At 45.5% G+C, this 18,055-nt stretch overlaps 1 protein-coding gene across 7 annotated transcripts in view; it reads left to right on the top strand.

Moving 5' to 3' along the window:
• The window catches only part of Sv (paired box protein shaven), a 201,834-nt gene that overhangs the window by 53,166 nt on the left and 130,613 nt on the right, over window positions 1-18,055 (top strand). For all 7 annotated transcript variants that reach the window (XM_076431405.1, XM_076431408.1, XM_076431404.1 and 4 more), the window contains exon 3: window positions 2,201-2,230. In XM_076431405.1, the coding sequence (XP_076287520.1) occupies window positions 2,201-2,230 (30 nt within the window). The remainder of the gene's footprint in view (window positions 1-2,200; window positions 2,231-18,055) is intronic.

Genomic DNA, 18,055 nt, shown 5'->3' with positions numbered 1-18,055 from the left:
CAAGTTCATTTCACAACTCGTGCTTGTGACGTACTCGCACTTTGTCGGCTGGAATGAGAAATTAGCGAGCAGACATGTGTCAAAGGAGATATCGGAAAGAACGTCCTTCTTTGAAGCTCGGGACGCGCTTGCTACTTTTGCGGAGTGTCTAATCGTCTTTAGTTTAGAGTACCAACTTGACATCTCCAAGATGTCACTCCAAATATCCTGATTAACCGGTGTTATTGCGTAAGTCTGAAGTTCTGTTGTGTTCCGTTAATTAGTACTCCCTCTGTCTCATAATAATAGTAGCAGTTGATGAATTTAACACTAAACCGACCGAGCACTAAAAGCGATTAACATGTTTTAGTTTGCTAAAATGACGAGGCTCTATTTATTCAGATTTTCTGCAATTTTATACAACAATACATGCTTGGATACAGAATTTTATCGAATCAATGTCCACGCAAGCAACATCATAATTTCAATAATTATGAAATGAAAAATATAAAACCGGTCATTTGACTGACAGTGGTAGGTTCAGTGTTAATTCGTCCCATAATAATAGTAGCAAAAGAAAATAAATATAGAACGCAACATTTATTATCAAGAAACTAGATTACATTAAACAATATGTTAAAAATAGTACTCCTAATTTTTATTTCGAGTGTTCAGACAGTTTCTCTCTCTGGATTGTTCAATAATTTCGTTACTGCATTTCAAACTTGTAGGTAGGATCTAGCATAACTTGTTTCTTTTCATCTTGCTTTTACAATGGGTTGATATTCAACTGAAATAAAACAATTGGGACTCTGTCGAGACATTCCGGAAGTCCTAGCTGCGTATAAAAAAATACAAAATAATTCATTATTTGTCAATAAAAATAATAATTGAAATTGTATTTGTAAATAACAATTATCTTTATTATTGTAAATAATTCTATTTAGACTTGCTCAAATAATAAATAATTATTTTTGCTTTTTATTTAGATATCCAAATAACAAATAACTTGTTATTTAAATACATAATAATAGTTATGTATTTACTTAAATTGGTTTATTGCCCAACACTGCTTGCTACTATTATTATGGGACAGAGGGAGTATTTTATTTATGGGACACAGTACAGGATCTCGATTACCCGGATCCCGATTATCCGGGGTCTCGATCAACCATGGAGTATTCTTCAATATTTATGACATAATAAAGACCATATAGATTCAAAATTAAAGAAATAGATAAAAGAATTTGTACAGTATTTTGGGTGAAAAACAGGAAGCCAGGTATCTATGTACATATAATGAAACAACGTTGGTATACAACAGTCGCAATTATAAATTCTGGGGGTAGCTGAAATAGGTGTCTGACTATAGCGCAGGAAGATGAACCGATACGAACATCCTAAAAAGAGTATATGATAACGAAGCATTCTTTCCGTCGGATAGCTCGTGGGGATTCCCATAGCGGCAACCCCGTAGCAGAGTGACTGGCAGCACGTAATATTTCGTTGCGCTCGTCTGTGTTCGTCTTTAGCAGGAAAACGTTCGGGGTTGAGATAGCGGCGGGTTATTTATAGGGTTAAATAAAGGAACACAGTGCGATCCAGCGATACCAGGCACCGGTACAAATAGGTTGCAGCTAGCCGTTCCGGAGAGCCTGCTATCGTTCCCAGTCGCGAGACGTCATGATCCTCCCGTGTGCAACATTAGAGCCCCATCATTTTTTTCCGTCGGGTGGATCGACGATCGAATATCGGCGATCAATCGCTGAGAAACGATTGCAACCGATTCTCCCATCGGACAGAACTAAGTAGATGTTCCGCCGTATTTTTGCTACTGTCTCTCTACCTGATCAACCAGACAGTTTTACGAGCGCTGTTTTCTTCCTCCTTTTTCTGATGATCCTGCGTCCGATGTGTTGTTTCTCCACGTCCTTCCACGATGTCCCTTATTTGTTCCGCGACTTGATTTATCTAGAAATATCTATTTTTTACCACGCTTATATTAATTTGCCGAGTTGTCGTTGTCGTTGTTGTATGCGTCAAATCTTATAATCGAATTTTAAACCACTTCCCGATGAGCTAGAGACTTGAAACTAGTGCATTTTACTATGAGCGTGGTTTTTATTGAGTACAAGTATTTTTACAATTGATGTATCGAATCGCTACGGCGTACCGATGTGGAAGTTTGTTTGTAAACATTTGTTCTCTCTTTTCTGTGCAGATGACGGCGGTCACGGAATGAATCAGGACGGTAAGTGGAACTATCGCAGTAAGATCATGCGCCAGCAGTCTGGCGCAACTATACCTCTCTCTAAAAGCTGGCGGATAGATAGCGAGCTTAAAGCGACTTTGTCTTGGCAAACGTTGCCATCAATTATTTCGGAAAAAAAAAACAGGACGACGATTCTGGATAATGACTAGATTCAGCGACTTACAGAAAACTGGTGAAATGTGGGGCGGGCAAGCGACCTTGGACACACGAATTCGCGTGTTCGCTGAATCATCGGCTCCGTTAAAGCGAATCCCGTTACCTTTGATTCCGTTATAGTTAAACGCGCGGCTAATCGGCAGGCTTATCCAACGCGTCGATTGCTTTATCAGGTCGGCGATCGATTGCGAGAAATAACCAATTATCCCAACACCAGTTCTTATCGGCGCGTACGCGCTAGGACGCGGAGCTTCCGCGGCGATCTAATTGGACCGACATCCCAGGCGAGCTTTATTTTCAGATCGCTTCCTGGCGACCGCGGCCTCACTCGATAAATTATATCGGTGCTCGTTCCCGATTCGAAGAACGCGGGCGTTATTAATCGTCCTCGCGACCAGCATTCTTTTTTCTGTCGCTTCTGGAGAATCCGCCCGTTCGGTCGGGTACAGCTTCGCGGATCTGCCGTCGGACGTATCTTCGACTGAGATCGATACAAAGTTAGCTTTCGACTGGGGAACAATTAATCGAGAGCCTCGACACACGCCTCTGTCCAGCGCAATGCGATAGGATCCGCGATTCTCCGAGGTTTCATCCGGGGGATGGATCCCGGGAATATATGTAGATCCGCTATGGTTTCTAGATCGAACCTTTACTGGTGACTTTCTCGGGTTCCGTTGAGGAGGCTTGATCTACGAGGTTGATTGTTCCCAAATAGGAGGTGATTTGACCAGACCTAGATCAGACATGAGAAAAGATCTTGCATGAATGTGAGACATTAGCAGAAGGATGAGCAATGCTAGTTCGTACCCTAATAGCATTTATGGCTGGCAATTTTGTTGGGCCTTCGTTGGGGTATTGGTTGGGCAACCATTAGAAATGCTGCCTTTTTATAATATTGAAATATATAAAAAAGGAAGGCCCATTCTGAAGAAAGCCAAAAAGGTTGTCTTATACTGCGTGAACACTACCCCTTGCCTTCCCCTTGGAAAATGGAAAAATTATAGAAACAAATCAATTCCAAGGCTGCTCACAATGAAACATATGTTTTTGGTTGCAGCAACATTTCTTTTAGATTTATTCTGTTAAACGACAAATTGAAATGTTGTATTATCGTTTTAAATTTCACGGTAGGTAACCGACTATAATAATAAGATTGCGAATCTTTATGCAAAATAAAAATTGTCTGCAAGAAATAAAAATTCAATTGAATGTTATTTCATCCCTTAACGACTTTGCTAGAGTCATGAATCGAAGTCAAACGACTTCATATATCAGCATCTTCAATTTTTTAAATTTTGCAGCAATTTTGAGTTTCGTCTACTCCATTTCTTTATAAATGCATAAAGATCCGCATCTAGGGTAACTCTGTTAGGTCCGCTAAAGAGCCGACACGAGCCACCTTCCGAAATTGGGGATTGACGGTGCTGGAAGATTTGTAGCCTTCGACTTAAAGTTTCAATTGTTAAGTACCACCAAGAGATTAATCGACCAAAAACAAATGGTTGATCGCGTTGCCGGATCGTGTTCCGCCAAAGTCTGCAAACAAAAAGAAACCGGAAAAAATGGTAGGATCGTGCGAACCACGGAGGAATCGCAGCCGAACAAGTCCGGAACAAGTTCGCCATTTTAAATGGTGGCCGGCATAGCGGTGGGGGTGAGTAGAGGGAGGATCTCTCACGAGTTTATCGAGGCTCTCGATCGGCCGCGTGGTTGCGAATCGCGCGAGCCGGACGGATAGGTCTGCGATACACGTCTCGTGGATCCTCGCGCCGTGGCAGCACAATGTTCGCATAATTTATGCCAATGACGTCGGCCGGGTGGAGAAGAGGATACACCTCTCGGTGTGTGTACACGTGGTTCGCCGCGGTAGGTGGAAGGTGGTGGATGTAATCACAAGTTTAAAGGGTAAACGGTCGTAAGGTGTGAGGCCCCTCGAGGTCTCTCGCTCAATATTCAACAGGTATTTACATTCGCAAATTGTTTACGTCAGCCCACGATGAAATCTGTCAGGATTTCGTTCCCTCGGCAGCTTAACAGCCTCCACCTTCTCCGCCTTCTTCTTCTTCTTCGCCTCCACCTTCTCGCGGCAACCTCGGACGTCCTCTGTTATCTTATACGGACACGTTTGCACGCTTTCCTCGTCTTCGGAGCGGTGCGAGCTCTGCGAGCTGCCCATTCCTCTCTCTCGCGCCCACCCTTTCCTCCGACCAGTAATTACATCTGGGTATTAATCAACCGTACGTCGGGAACGAGAATCGCGAGATCTTGATTTTCGCCACTCGCCCGCGCCAACCCCGTCTCACGTAATCCCGAGATCCGAGCGGTTATTAATTTATCGGAGACGGCTGGTTAGCCAATCGACCAGCCCTTCCCGAAATAACTATTCACGAGTAGCCTAAGCGGGTCTTCACGCAAAATAAAAATTCTCCGTGTCGATTGCAAGAAACAATCCTCTTCCCTTCTTCTTATATTTTCTAAATTGTAATCATTACTCTTCTATTTTTGAATCTTGAAAGTTTAAGTGGGATAATTGTTTCCCAATTTGGCGTCCAGGGACCAAAAATAACAGTTATTCTAAAATTTTCTACGATAAAAATCATTAATAAAAAGTTGATTATTATTGAAATTTCAGGTAATATACATAATATATATATGAAGAAAACAATTCGAGGAACAAAATGATTAAAAAATATCGATTTTTATTCTGTGGTTACAAGAGTTATTAGCGTTCAAAAAATTAGATCTTCCTCGATAACTGTTATTGATGAAGAAAAACTGTTTCGATTGCTCAAAGCAGTTATCGATGAGAGAAGATCATCTTCAGGGTTTACCAGAATTACGTCTGTAAGCAACTAATTTATTAGGAATATTTTGAAATTCAGGAACGCAAACCAACAAATTAGTCGTAATTTGTTAAGAAAATCACTCACTATCTTTGTGATGAAATTTAATAAATTCGGTGTGAAAATGTAATCCGCGTTGAACATACGCTGGTTATCGAGACACTGAGGTAAACGGTCAACATTCGGCAAGAACGTATTAAGAAATCATATAAAATCGAAATACTTCAAGCTGGAAGAAAAATTCGATGTTCCAATTTGAATAGCTTCGAGTGCAAAGGGTTAATTACGATTTTGAAGAAGATAAGTAAATGCCCGATGATTTATGGATGAAAGTGTACCTGTATGTCCAGCAAACATCAAAAATGGAGGGGAAGGGTATTCATAGCATCGTCTATTGCAATTCCATTCTACTCCCATTACGCCAAGCATTTTTCGTAGCATAGTTCCCGGAGGCGTTGTGGAAGCAATGAAAGCAGCCGGCACGGGCTACTTAACGATTCGCTAATAAATACAAATGTGGCGAGATAGGAAACTATCATCCGAGGAAGACGTTCGAGATGAAGCATCGAGTTGCTCGGTCGTTGATAGCGGTCCCGGTAAATGATGATCGAGCGAGGAGACTAATGATCGACGATTATTCCGAATGCATTCCGGGTCCAGCAAACAAAATCACGAAAACCAAGATGTTTATTCTTGTTGCTTGATCGCGAGAATTAGATAGAGAGAAAGAGAGAGAGGAAAATCTCTAAGTAGAAGGGGTGAGGAAGATTCATGGTTGATTTTACTGGGATTAACTATTTTGTTACCTGCAGGCTGGCATGCCTACCGTATCTGTTAGACCACGCCATCGGGCCCCCGAGACGATTCCGGAAGCCAGGTCTCGGCTAGAACCGTTTCTCTCTTTCGCTCACGCTGATTAGCAACAGCATCCTTGATAACATCGATCTGACCGACGACCCGTGCGATAACGTTCTTATCCCGACGATCTCTCCGCCGCGATGAGTCATCGAACAAGCACCGAGGGTATCGTGATGTGTTTCTACCGCGTCTCCGATGCACGCGGAAATTTTGTACACCGAAAGATCGTTTCGAGGTTTACGGCTGGATATAATCTTCCCAGATATGCCGTTTACGAGGCCCGTAACATATTTTATCCATTTATTTATTTGTTTGCCGCCGCGCCCGGTTCAAAGGACGGGCGACCCGCAGTTTCTTCTGCACTGGAAACGCATCTCCTCCTCGGCTAGACTCCATCCAAACACTGCTCGCCATTCTGGATAGATTCTAATCACTCGCACAGTGTTCACATTATTAACACTGAATCTGGTACCACCGGTCGAAATTACCAGATTTTCTTATTTTAAAATTATTGAAATAATAAAAATGATTTCGTAAGTCTCAAAATTCCTTCAACAACCGGAAATGGGAGGTTCCTCGGATCGTTTGAAGCAACATTTTCCTTTGCAAGAATGACCCGGCGGCTTTGTTAAGGAGTTATTAACGAAAAACACGGACCAATCAGAGCGCGACCTAGACGCGTGTTGGCACAGTCGTGTTTTTCGTCGATAACTCCTTAACGAAGCCGCGGACGCCATTTTTGAAAAAGGAAAATGTTGCTTCAAATGATCTCGGGAACATTTCCTGATCTCAGCCCAAAAGCAGTGAAAAATTTCTATACAAAACTATCCTGGCCTTTAGATTTCAAACCCTTAAAGCCAGATCTACTTTTGGAGATCTACTATTGGATTAATTAATCCAATAAATCGCATTATTGCAGACTCTAGCACTCTCTATAGTCGTATTGATTTTTTCATCGAGCCTTTGCACATGTTTAAAAAATAATTACGCTATATAGTTTGTACCATCAGTTTTTGTGCATTCTATGTTATCATACGAGTAGTCTTTCATTGTTTTCTATTGTAAACATTTATGTAAGAGGGCTTCGGTCCGTTTATAACAAATAAATAATAATAATAATATCCTTAGACGACTAGAGGACCACCTCAACGGTACCAACTTCCAATATTGTTATCCGCCGGTCAGAAAATCATCAGCAACATTTTCCACGATTAGAAACGAAGTAGTAACGTCGCAGCAGGTAACGTTGTAACCCGCGAACGTTCCTAGAAATTCTCGATCGAGGTCTCATCGCGTCCCGTCGACTCCCGCCGCTTTGCTTATCGATTTTCCGGGGTTGTTGCATGCGTTGCACGGTCCGATCTAATCGGCGGCAGGATCTGGCGGTATCTCGAGCCGGCGAAATTTTTACGAGCGCGCGCGAATCGTCGTGGCCGATATCATTATCCTAGGCGAGTAGATAATGTGGCTCGCGAATGCCTGCATCGGCGGGCGAGGCATGCGGCGCAGGAGCTCGAAGCCGCATTATCGTGAGATTACGTAAGCGCGGCATACAGTGCGCTTGTGTTACGCTATAATTAGGACTGGCCTGGCATAACCACGCTGGCCACTACCATCTCGTACGACGACAACGTCGACGACGAGCTACGCAAATACATATCCGACGACGACGACGACGCACCGCCGTGTAATTCGTGTTCGTATTAACGACCAACGATAAACCTTGGCGATGGGTCCTGGGCCCCGAACAAAAAGTCCCAGCGGCTCGTTCGAGATACTGCCACGCCGCGCTGTGCCAGAGCCACGCCGGTGAAAGGGCACGGGGTTTGATCGGAACACGCAGAACGCCGCGCGCGCTTTTACTTTCCGACGTTTCCCCCGGGGATTCCAGCTACCTAAACCCACCGAGGAATTCGAGTAATCGAGGATTTTGCTGGCTTGCATATTCACGCAATACTTATACTCACTTAGCCTTCTTCTCTGTGCAGTCCTTTCCACATTTCGAGGTACTCTCTTCAGTTTTCAATCCTTTTTTACTACGCTTATATTAGCTTGCCGAGTTGTCGTTGTTGTATGCGTCAAATCTTGTAATCGAATTTTAAACCACTTCCCGATGAGCTAGAGACTTGAAACTTTAAACGTAGCTCAGAACTGGATGACAATGCAATATTAAAAAACGAATTTAAAAAAAAACTGTGCGTTCAGGAGAAAAATATTGTAACACAATAGAATGATACGTGTTTCCCTGCGCAGTTCCGCTCTCGAGCCAGTCTCGTTTGTCTCGTTCGCATAAGCGCCGCGGCCGTCGTCGCGTCGTCGTCGCGATAAAGCGGCGACAATATTTAAGTCTCCGATCCGCCGTAACTCTCGCGAACCAAGCGTTTCTCAGATTCAATAAAGTAATACGGCCGGTTCAACGAGCTCGCTAATCAACAAAACTGTTTCTCCCGGTCGCCGGCTATCTGATGCATACCGTCGCGGCCGCTTGTGTACCTGCACGCGTGTCTGTACACATACACGGGGTGTCCCATTCGAGGATTCGGACGCCATTATTTTATAAAAGTCTAGATTTCGAGGTACATACACCTAACCTAGACACTTTATCCTCGGAGGCTGTCTTAAACAGCGGACTTTTTATGCATTTATGACAAAAATGACTGAGATACGTCGACGATTCCCCTTTTCCCTCTAGGTACACAACACACTACGGGGTGTCTCAAAATTCCTTCAATATTCGGAAATGGGAGGTTCCTGAGATCATTTGAAGCAACATTTTCCTTTGCGAAAATGACGTCCGCGGTTTCGTTAAGGAGTTATTAACGAAAAACACGATTGTGCCAACACGCGTTTAGGTCGCGCTCTGATTGGTCCGTGTTTTTCGTCAATAACTCCTTAACAAAGCCGTGGACACCATTTTAGGTCCCCCTAACACTCAACCTACCAACACCGGTCAAAATGACCGGTTCCAGGTTTTTTATTTAACAATTAGAAAAATAATAAAACTAATTTCATAAGAAACACTTGTATAAATATCTTTAGTAGTGCACGTATTACAATAGGATTCGCACAAAGTCATTTAGAAATCAATCTTGTCATTTTTATAAGGGAACATGTACTAGTTACTTTCGAGGCTCGGTAGGTTTAGCGCTAAGAACCATGCAACATTTGTTTGAACATTTTCTTTGGCTGCTCTTTACTTTGCCGGACTCTTACTTTTTCCTATATAATAATGATGTCTTTGGTATGTAATCCAGTAGATTTGTACCCGGGGCGGCTGCAGATCGAAGTTTCGATCATGTAGGATCAATGGTTCAGGAGTTATGCTTGCTTAAATTTGAGCATTTTTCAGTGTTTTCGAAGTGTAAGGGCGCAGCTATATTGGTTTGTAGTGACGATCGCGCGCCGCTGACCGAGCAGAACCGCTAGATGGCAGCGCCTTTACCTATCAAAAACACTGAAGAATGCTCAACTTTAAGCAACCATAACTCCTAAACCATTGATCCTACAGAATCGAGACTTCGGTCTGCAGCCGCCCCGGATGCAATTCTACTGGATTACATACAAAATACATTATAATTTGTAGGAGGAAGGCACAGATTTTGAGTCCGGTGAAGTAAAGTTTTCCCCTTTCCTTTTGTACAACAAATAACTCACGAGTTATTTGAGATGGTCACGTTACGAGACTCACCCTGTATATGATCTAAGGTGCGCAATGTTGAGACAGCTTCGAGTGCAAGGGGTTAATTGTGCGCACGGCGAGGTGGAGTTTAGCGTGGAACTTGAGCCGGACACCCAGTATAGCGTGTGTCGGTGTGTCCGTTCGTTTCTCGCACGTAAGTGGTACGTACCACGCCCGCGCACGCGAGAACCCGCTTGGAAACGGTCCGAGCGAGAGAAAGAGAGAGAGAATGATCGGGACAGACGCGACGCGACGCGACGCGACGAGCACAGAGAGATAGCGCGGCTGCTCGCGGAATGATTTGTATTGCTAAATAATCAGCGGCGGTTGTCTAGGATATACTGGTTTAATGACACTCTCCGGTCGGAGGGAGGAGGGGACCGTGGCAGAGGGAGAAACGCGTTCAGGCGTCCCTCTGTGTCCCTCTGTTCTCGTTGGGGAGAGCACACAGCCGGCTCAGCAGCCGTGCCAATTTCGACGGGATAATCGTGTAATTTTCTGTTACGCCGTTCGCCTCGATTTTCTACTGTCACGAGCCCGTAAACGTAAATTATTCGCCGATGCAAATCGCGGACACGATCGAGCACGCTCGGCAACCGCGCCGCTGACTATTATCATTTTCCACTGGGCCTCGGCTGACGTGTGCGAATTCTTCGGATCCACGGATTCCCCCAACTCTCTCTCTCTCTCTATCTCTCTCCCTCATTCGATACGGTATAGATTCTTTTGCGAAATTAGAATGCTCGAGAGGAACCGGTGCAGCCCGGAATTCCATAAGGATCTTCGTACCCTCTCCACCCGGGGTCTAGCGCACGAGATACAATCGGTACAACGTGTGTAGAGACCCGGCCACGTGTGTCTGCCGCTGGGTCCATCGCCTATGTACGGATGACCGTGTGTTAGAACGAGGGTGTGGCCGCGGTTCGCAACGGGATCATCGGAGGTGCATATCTGCCCATCGAGAACGGATTTCCTCTGGATTTCGGATCCTAGCGTCTCGTATAACCTGCTGCTTCTTATTTCGCCTGTAATCACACCCGGGAAATAAACTAGGCTGCAAGCAGTGAGGTCCTATTGCAACTCAAAAGCTTGGCCAGCAGCTCTGAACTCCTCTAGCTGCGCTACCAAGACTTCAAGCTGAACTTGGAACTGATGATTCAAGAGTTTGAAGTCCCCACTCTACCTTCCCCCACGGTTCCGCCAATGGGCGAGTCACGTGACGCAATCCTAGACTAGACCTAATCTAGTTTAAAGATGTGTGGAAAAAATACATTTGCGTACACCTCCGTGAAGAGGGGTAGTGTGGGGCTCGGGGGAAACAGGTCTTCGGTGTCCCTCTAATGTCCTTGAGGATAGTCAGGGCCCTGCTTTTTGCAATTCTCCTGACTGCCTCTTTTCCCGGACCCACTACGTGACGCAATCGTAGGACACGCCCTCCAATGTTCAGGGTCAATTTTCTCCCCGACAGGGGCCCCAGCAAAAGACTACCGTCCCACATTTTCGACACAGTTCTTCAAGGGGAATCCACTGATACCCTATCTCACCACCCAACCCGAAACACCCGGTAAAAACAGAGATCAGAAGTTTGGAAAAACAACAATCGATGCTGGTACTTTAGCAATGGGGCTCGAGCCATTACAAGAGCCAGCGACCAAGCGGACTCGTTGCAGCAACTGCACTTCCTCCGACTGTTGTTTGCGCAAGTATCCGCGTCGCGACGACGTGTACATCGGCAGAAATGCGCAGGTACCTGCCTCTCCGAGAGAGCTTGTTAGCTCCGGCGATCGCACCCGGTGCTAACGCGGGTTAAACGCGGAACCCTGTTACAGAGACCGCGGGCCTCGAATTAAGTGGGACTCGTTCCACCAGCGAGGCGTACACACCGTGTGTAGGAGGCAATCGTAGATTTCGAGTGAGCCAGCGGGATTTACGAGCAGCAACTTTATTCGCTGGATCGCATTGTTCTCTCTCTTTCTCGATCAACAGATTGCCGACCATCGGCTGCGATGTTTGATTCTTACTTCATTGCGAACCCACCCATAGCCGGTTCGAAGACCTTGTAACTTCCTCGGCGACGGAAATCAACCAGCAACACTGTTGTTGCCAGGCGCCGAAGTTGCGACGGTGAAAGATCCAAGTACCCAGCAGGCTTTCCTGCTTCCTGTTGTCGAATGTTGACTTTCAATGCGACGGGGATTTGACTGAAGCAGTGTCATCCGGATTAAGACTTGTCCCCCCTCTACCCCTTCTTCAGATTAAGACTAGCCTCCCAACTGTACCCTTTCCCTTCTGCGACGCTGTTGTACAGCTGGGTCTTAATGGAACATAGAAATTGTCTATGTCAATTGTAAAAAGCAAATGTTCATGTAATAATTGTAATTGGTCCAGAATGATATGCCAACTTCACTCAGTTCTGCTGACTTGGTCACGAGTTGGTGGTCATGGTGAGCAACATGACCATTATGATCATTCTTATCAGTATGACCTTTGTGATCATTGCGGCATTTGTGATCATTATGACCACTATGCCAACTATGACTATTGTGACCACTATGACCACTACGACCATCATTAAAATCTTGTCACGTGACTAACCTGGTACAGGCAGAGAGTTCTAACGTCGTAAAGGAGAGTGTAGGCAGTGTCGCTGGCTCGCGTTCATTACAATCGGCTCAGGAAATTAATCGAGTCGGTTACAGCAGATTCCACGGGATTCACGGGCAAATTTCTAATGGAACTGCCTAATCGAAAGACAGTGTCACGCAGCAGGATCCGTGTTTAATTGAAAGGGGATTCGTTCTGTCACGTTAGAGGCGAAGATACGCCGCGTTAGCCTCGTTAATTACAGAAAGCAGCGCGCCAGTGAATTTTCAATCAGAGAGCATCGTTCCGCAGGATCTGGCTCGCCTTGAAGAGACTCGTCGCGCGCCTCGTGTTGTCCCGTTACGAGAGTAGCCGCTCAGAGAGGAGAAGCCTCAAACTCGTGTATGAGTAATATGAGAAACTCGAGGCAAATCGATGACACGCAGTCAGAGGCGGTGTCGTTGCCCACCGCGACCGTCCACCGTGCAATTAGTCCCGTCTCGATGTTACGGCTAATTACATACGCGCTCGCCTGTCCTTTTTTCGCCTTGCCTCGCACCGCACACCTTATTATTATTAATAAGTCGGTCTTCGACGACGGAAGTCGACCGAATCGCCTCTGCCGCGCACCTTGCGGACTCAGCAGAGTATTTCTGGCGGGAAAAAAATCTTTTCTCCATTTTTCTCTACCAACACCATTGTTCTCACTTTCTAGTGAAAGGGTGAGAAATCAATTTCGCGCTACATTACTTGGAACCAGAGTCTCCAGATGAGCGGAGAAGTAATACCCTCTCTGCAGCCAGTGCCGGATCAGTCACGTGATATTGTGACGCGTGCGTCACGTGACGGGCTCGCGGCGGAAGCGTGAGGGAATGGCGCCGTGGAAGGGGAAGCCAGAGTCCTATACAAGAATTGATTACGGAATTCTAAAATGGTTTATATCGCGTTAAGAAAAATATTTAAAAAATCTTCGGATATTGATATATTGTTTTCAACCTGTTAAACAAATTGCGAATAAAAATAAATTTCTATTTCACTCCAGTTTGTTGCAATTCTGGAAGAAAATTTTTATTTTGCATATTCTTTGCATTATCCGTTTAGAATAATGTGATGCGAAAGACTGATGTTTTAAAAATTCTCACTTAGACCACTTTTATAATTACGGGCACATGCACAACGTCGGTTGAAAAATGTCGGGGCAGGCTGTACGGGGTTTTGTGAGGTTTTAGTGCGAGCATAAAGTGGTTTTTGCGAATTTGGTTGTGCGTCGAGGATCGATCGATCGGGACTATCGAGTCGGTTAATAATACAGATCTCACAGCCGGCCGGCTGCCGGAGAAAGTAGTCGGTGGTCGTCTCTAGACCAGGCCAAGTACCTAAGACGTCGTATTATCCGTTAACGATCACGATCGTCGGCCAAGGATCAGCGTGGGGCCTCTCTCGACGAACGAACGTCCTCGGTATCGATCGCGCCGAGCCGATATGGGAAGCCTCAATTAGGGATCGAACTTTATGTTTGCTCTATGGAAATAATTCATGTCCCCTTGGTCTCTTTGGTCTTGCATCGAGGCAGGCTCGAAGACGATGGTGCTCTCCTCGTGGCCCGACATTTTCATGTCGTTGAAAATTCTATGGTATAATTTAATGTTTCGCGTGGCTATGGTTTTACGACGGTGCGATCCAGCCGATAATCAGCGGATCAGCCTACTCGCCCAGCCAGTTCCGCGATTATTTTAATTATCCAGCGAAACGGTATCGCCGATGGAAATGTCTCGATCAGCTGGGATAAGAACGTCCCTCCAACCGATGGATCATTTGTTTATGGTTGTTCTGGGCGGTCGTGGGATTTTTAACAATTCTCCGAGGAACGTTGAATTTTGTCGGATCTACGTGATCCAGCGAAACTGCTTACGGGCTTCTTCGGTCTGTTACGGCGAGAGTGGCGGCCGATGCAAAGAAAAGGCTGTCGGATCGAGCGGTGTGTTTTTGTTAGTCTCGCGAGTTTGATGAACCGCATCATTATTTTATAATTGTTGCCTTGGTAGTATGTAGACTGGTATAATATCCAGTATACAGGGTGCCCCAAAAATATCGCACTTCCTCGATCGAGCTGATTCCTAAGGTCATCTCGGGCAACTTTTTCCTTTACGAAAATCTTCTCCGCGGCTTTGTTAAGGAGTTATCAACGAAAAACACGAACCAATCAGAGCGCGGTTCACGCCCACTCAGCGGTAGCCGCGCTCTGATTGGTCCGCGTTTTTCGTGAATAACTGCTTAGCCGAGCCGCGGAGAAGATTTTTTCAGAGGAAAAAGTTTCTTCGAATGACCCTGGGAATGACCTCGCAGCAGAATTCTTCATGTGTGTGTCTTTTTCTCAAAATGTACACTGCTGAAGAGATAGACAGAGCCTAGATGTGATGAAGTAGATTATTCTCTCCGGTTTGTCCTCGAACAAATTGTTAAAAATCGGACGCTCAATTGCAATTCGGAAGCGCATCCCTTGCGGCGGCGTGTCTATTACCACAATCCGAAGGGCTCCATTGACTCATTCGAAGCGAGCACTGCTTGTCAGACCGACTGGTCCGTAGAGTAGTCTGTGGGGCGCCGGAGCATGACGCCATTAACGTAACGAGGCTACACGTTGCACCCTCCCGAGCGCTCGACTATATCAGCCCCGAGTTGTGTTTGCAATAGACTCCTAGACCTAGACCTCCATCCCGTAGCCAATGTCTCGCAATTTTCCCCTGACCGAACGTGGACCTTTCGCTCGCTTGTTTATGCACCGTTGCGACCGGTCAACGATCATTCTAATCTCTTAACGAGGACGATGATCCACGAGATGATCTACAATGATCATTTTCGTTCAGCGTTCGTCAACAATCGAAATGGAAGATTGGACCTGTTCAGTGAAATATATGGATTCGTTAAAACGTGCTAAGCAGCACATTGGAAAAAGATAAGATCGAGTGTACTTTCTGTGGTATACTTTAATGGTCATGGTGGCCATAATGGTCACGGTCACACTGGTCATATAGGTCAATTACAAAATTGTCAAGTGATCAGAATTGAATGATGATTAGACAATCTCACAATTTACTTGGGTCATTTTTATGCTCCATAAAGATCCATCTACAGTATCTTACTTTCGTGGTCATTGTGGACATAATAATCATGGTCATGGTGGTCATATGGGTCAATTACAAAATTGTCAAGTGATCAGAATTGAATGATGATTAGCGTATTATTCGTTACAGTTAAAAGTTATTAAATATTTGTTTCGTACAATTGACTTGAGAAATTGTAATGCTCCGAAAAGGTCTACATTGTCTTACTTTAATGGTCATCGTGGTCATAATGATCGTAATGGTCATGATGGTCCCGATTATCAAACACAAAATTGAGAATTATCCTCGACCCACTAAACTGATTAAACATTCGTTTCCAACAATAGAGCCAGACAATTTTTATGTTCCATGCAGACCTGTCCACACTGTTTCACCAAACGCGAGGCATCAGCAGAGTAATTTTCGAGTATCGCACGGCCATTGCCGAAGATAATGGCTGCCCTATCCATCGGGGAATTGGCGAGAGTTGCGAGGGTCCGGCGCAGTTTTCCACATTTTCTAGAATGTTTACGTTTACGTTCTCGCCGCACGTGTACCGTCCACGTGAAACGCGACGCTCCCCCCGCCGGCGCCGGTTTTCCGGTTGAACTGTTTGCGAACTGGTTCTTGGCCATCGAACCGTTCGATTAACGACCGACGCGTTTCTTCCGCAGTTCGGCTGTGTTCCGCTGTGTCAGATTAACGCATACGACCGAGCTGAGCGGACGCGTCCCTAGGATTTCCCCTAAACACCTTCGAGTTCCACCGTTTGTTGTATATCGTGCAGAAATTCATAGTGAAAGTTGAGAAGTGGCTTGTTGTTTCTGTTGATCGCTTTCGAAGAAGTGTTCGACGAGACCTTGAAGAGATCACATCCATTTTGGCGGCTGGCAGGAAACAGGATGGATTTAATGAAACCATGAAGCTGAGGATCTTCGATTTTATGCCGGATTACAGTTGAACACTGCGCCGGAACAGCTTTATCTGTTGATCTCCGCCGCTCGAAATGTCGAACGTTTTTATTCGAAGTGGAACGAGCGCGGATTAACAAGCTAATACCCCAACGGCGCGGCGCGGAGAGCTAGGAGCCGCGACGTTGCAGAAAACGGAAGATGCTATCGTGGCAAAAGGCAAACGACGAGGAGTATCCACCGATCGTCGAATTCCCTGCGGATCGTCCTTTTCGTTTTACAGGACCGTTAAAGTGCCACCAGATGATCTCCGAGATCTCCGGGATCTTCGAGATCGATCTACGGTGGAGAACGTGTACCCGGGGGCTAAATTAAGCGAACACAGACCGATCGGATCCTTGCCGGAAGAACGTTTATTATTTTACACGCGTACGAAAGCGTAAATTACGGGCGGACAGAAGTCATTAGCGAAAGCGGCGGAGACGCGTGAAATGAGGGTCGCGCGATCTGATAAGCGATCCGGACATCATAATCGGGGGCTCACGGTGCGGTGGTGAACAGCGATTCGACCGATCGATCGTCCGAATCGATCGCATGCAAAGCGGCGCCTCGGATCATCACCGAGTGGTGAACATGGAATTGTAGCTCTTGGATTAGCTACGTCGACAGAGGCGACCAGGGTCCTTAAGATTTTACGAGTCCCTGCCAACCTGTTCGCCAGCTGATCTAGCTGATCCGGCGCGCCAAGGTCAACCAACTACCGTCTGCTATCGTCGATAATGCCCAGCTATCCACAGAGCCCGTTCAATCTCGCGGATCGAATTCGTTAATACGATCTGTTTGATGACTTCCGGCGGCCTCGAACAGCCCTGTTAGCGCTTTCACGTATCGACGTCTTTCTGATGATCGGACACCCGATTTTAACAGTAAAAAAATTAACAGTGAAACATTTAACAGGCAAAAGTTCGCGAAAGAGCAGTAGCGCGTTATAATTAGTCGGGGCCTTGGGCAAAGTAGAATTTTTGGGCTCCTAGCCCCAACTATATAACTTTATGAGAAAAACGTAGAATTTGGATCTTAGATTCGGGCCCCTTTTTGCTTGGGGCCCCGGGCATTTGCCCAAGTTGCCCATAGGGTAATCCACCACTGCAGAAGAGTGAGACGTGTTTATATTTAGTTGTTTGCTGTCCACTAATAATTTATGTAAACTGTTAGGCGCAGATACTCGAGCATATAAACAGTTAAAAGTTACGTGTCCCCAGTGCGCAGTATCAGTATGAAATGACAGCGTTCGCAATATAGTATTAGACTAGTAGGCTGAAGGTCATTGAAGGTGAACGTTAATCTCGTGGTTGGAGTGGGGATTGAATCCCGAATAAGAAACTATGAGAATATACGGGATGAATTAACCAATAAGATATTCGCAGTACGCGATTTTTAGGTTATTCCCCCCACTCCTGTTCAGCGTGCACGTCTACAACTTCCGATCGCTGCACAGCATAACTTACGGGTGTTTCTATTCGCACACGTGGGTTAGGAATTGGCAAACAGGAAGAGAAACCGCTGGCAATCGTCACCGAGATCGGTGGGGTCCGGCTAGTTGGCTCCTCGGAGATGGTATCGGTACTCTGACAATACTCGTTTGATATTCGCTGAACTATGTAATGCAG

This window comes from Lasioglossum baleicum, chromosome 10 (assembly GCF_051020765.1).
Source record: "Lasioglossum baleicum chromosome 10, iyLasBale1, whole genome shotgun sequence".
NCBI lineage: Eukaryota > Metazoa > Arthropoda > Insecta > Hymenoptera > Halictidae > Lasioglossum > Lasioglossum baleicum.
This window is presented reverse-complemented; position numbering and strand designations above follow the sequence as displayed.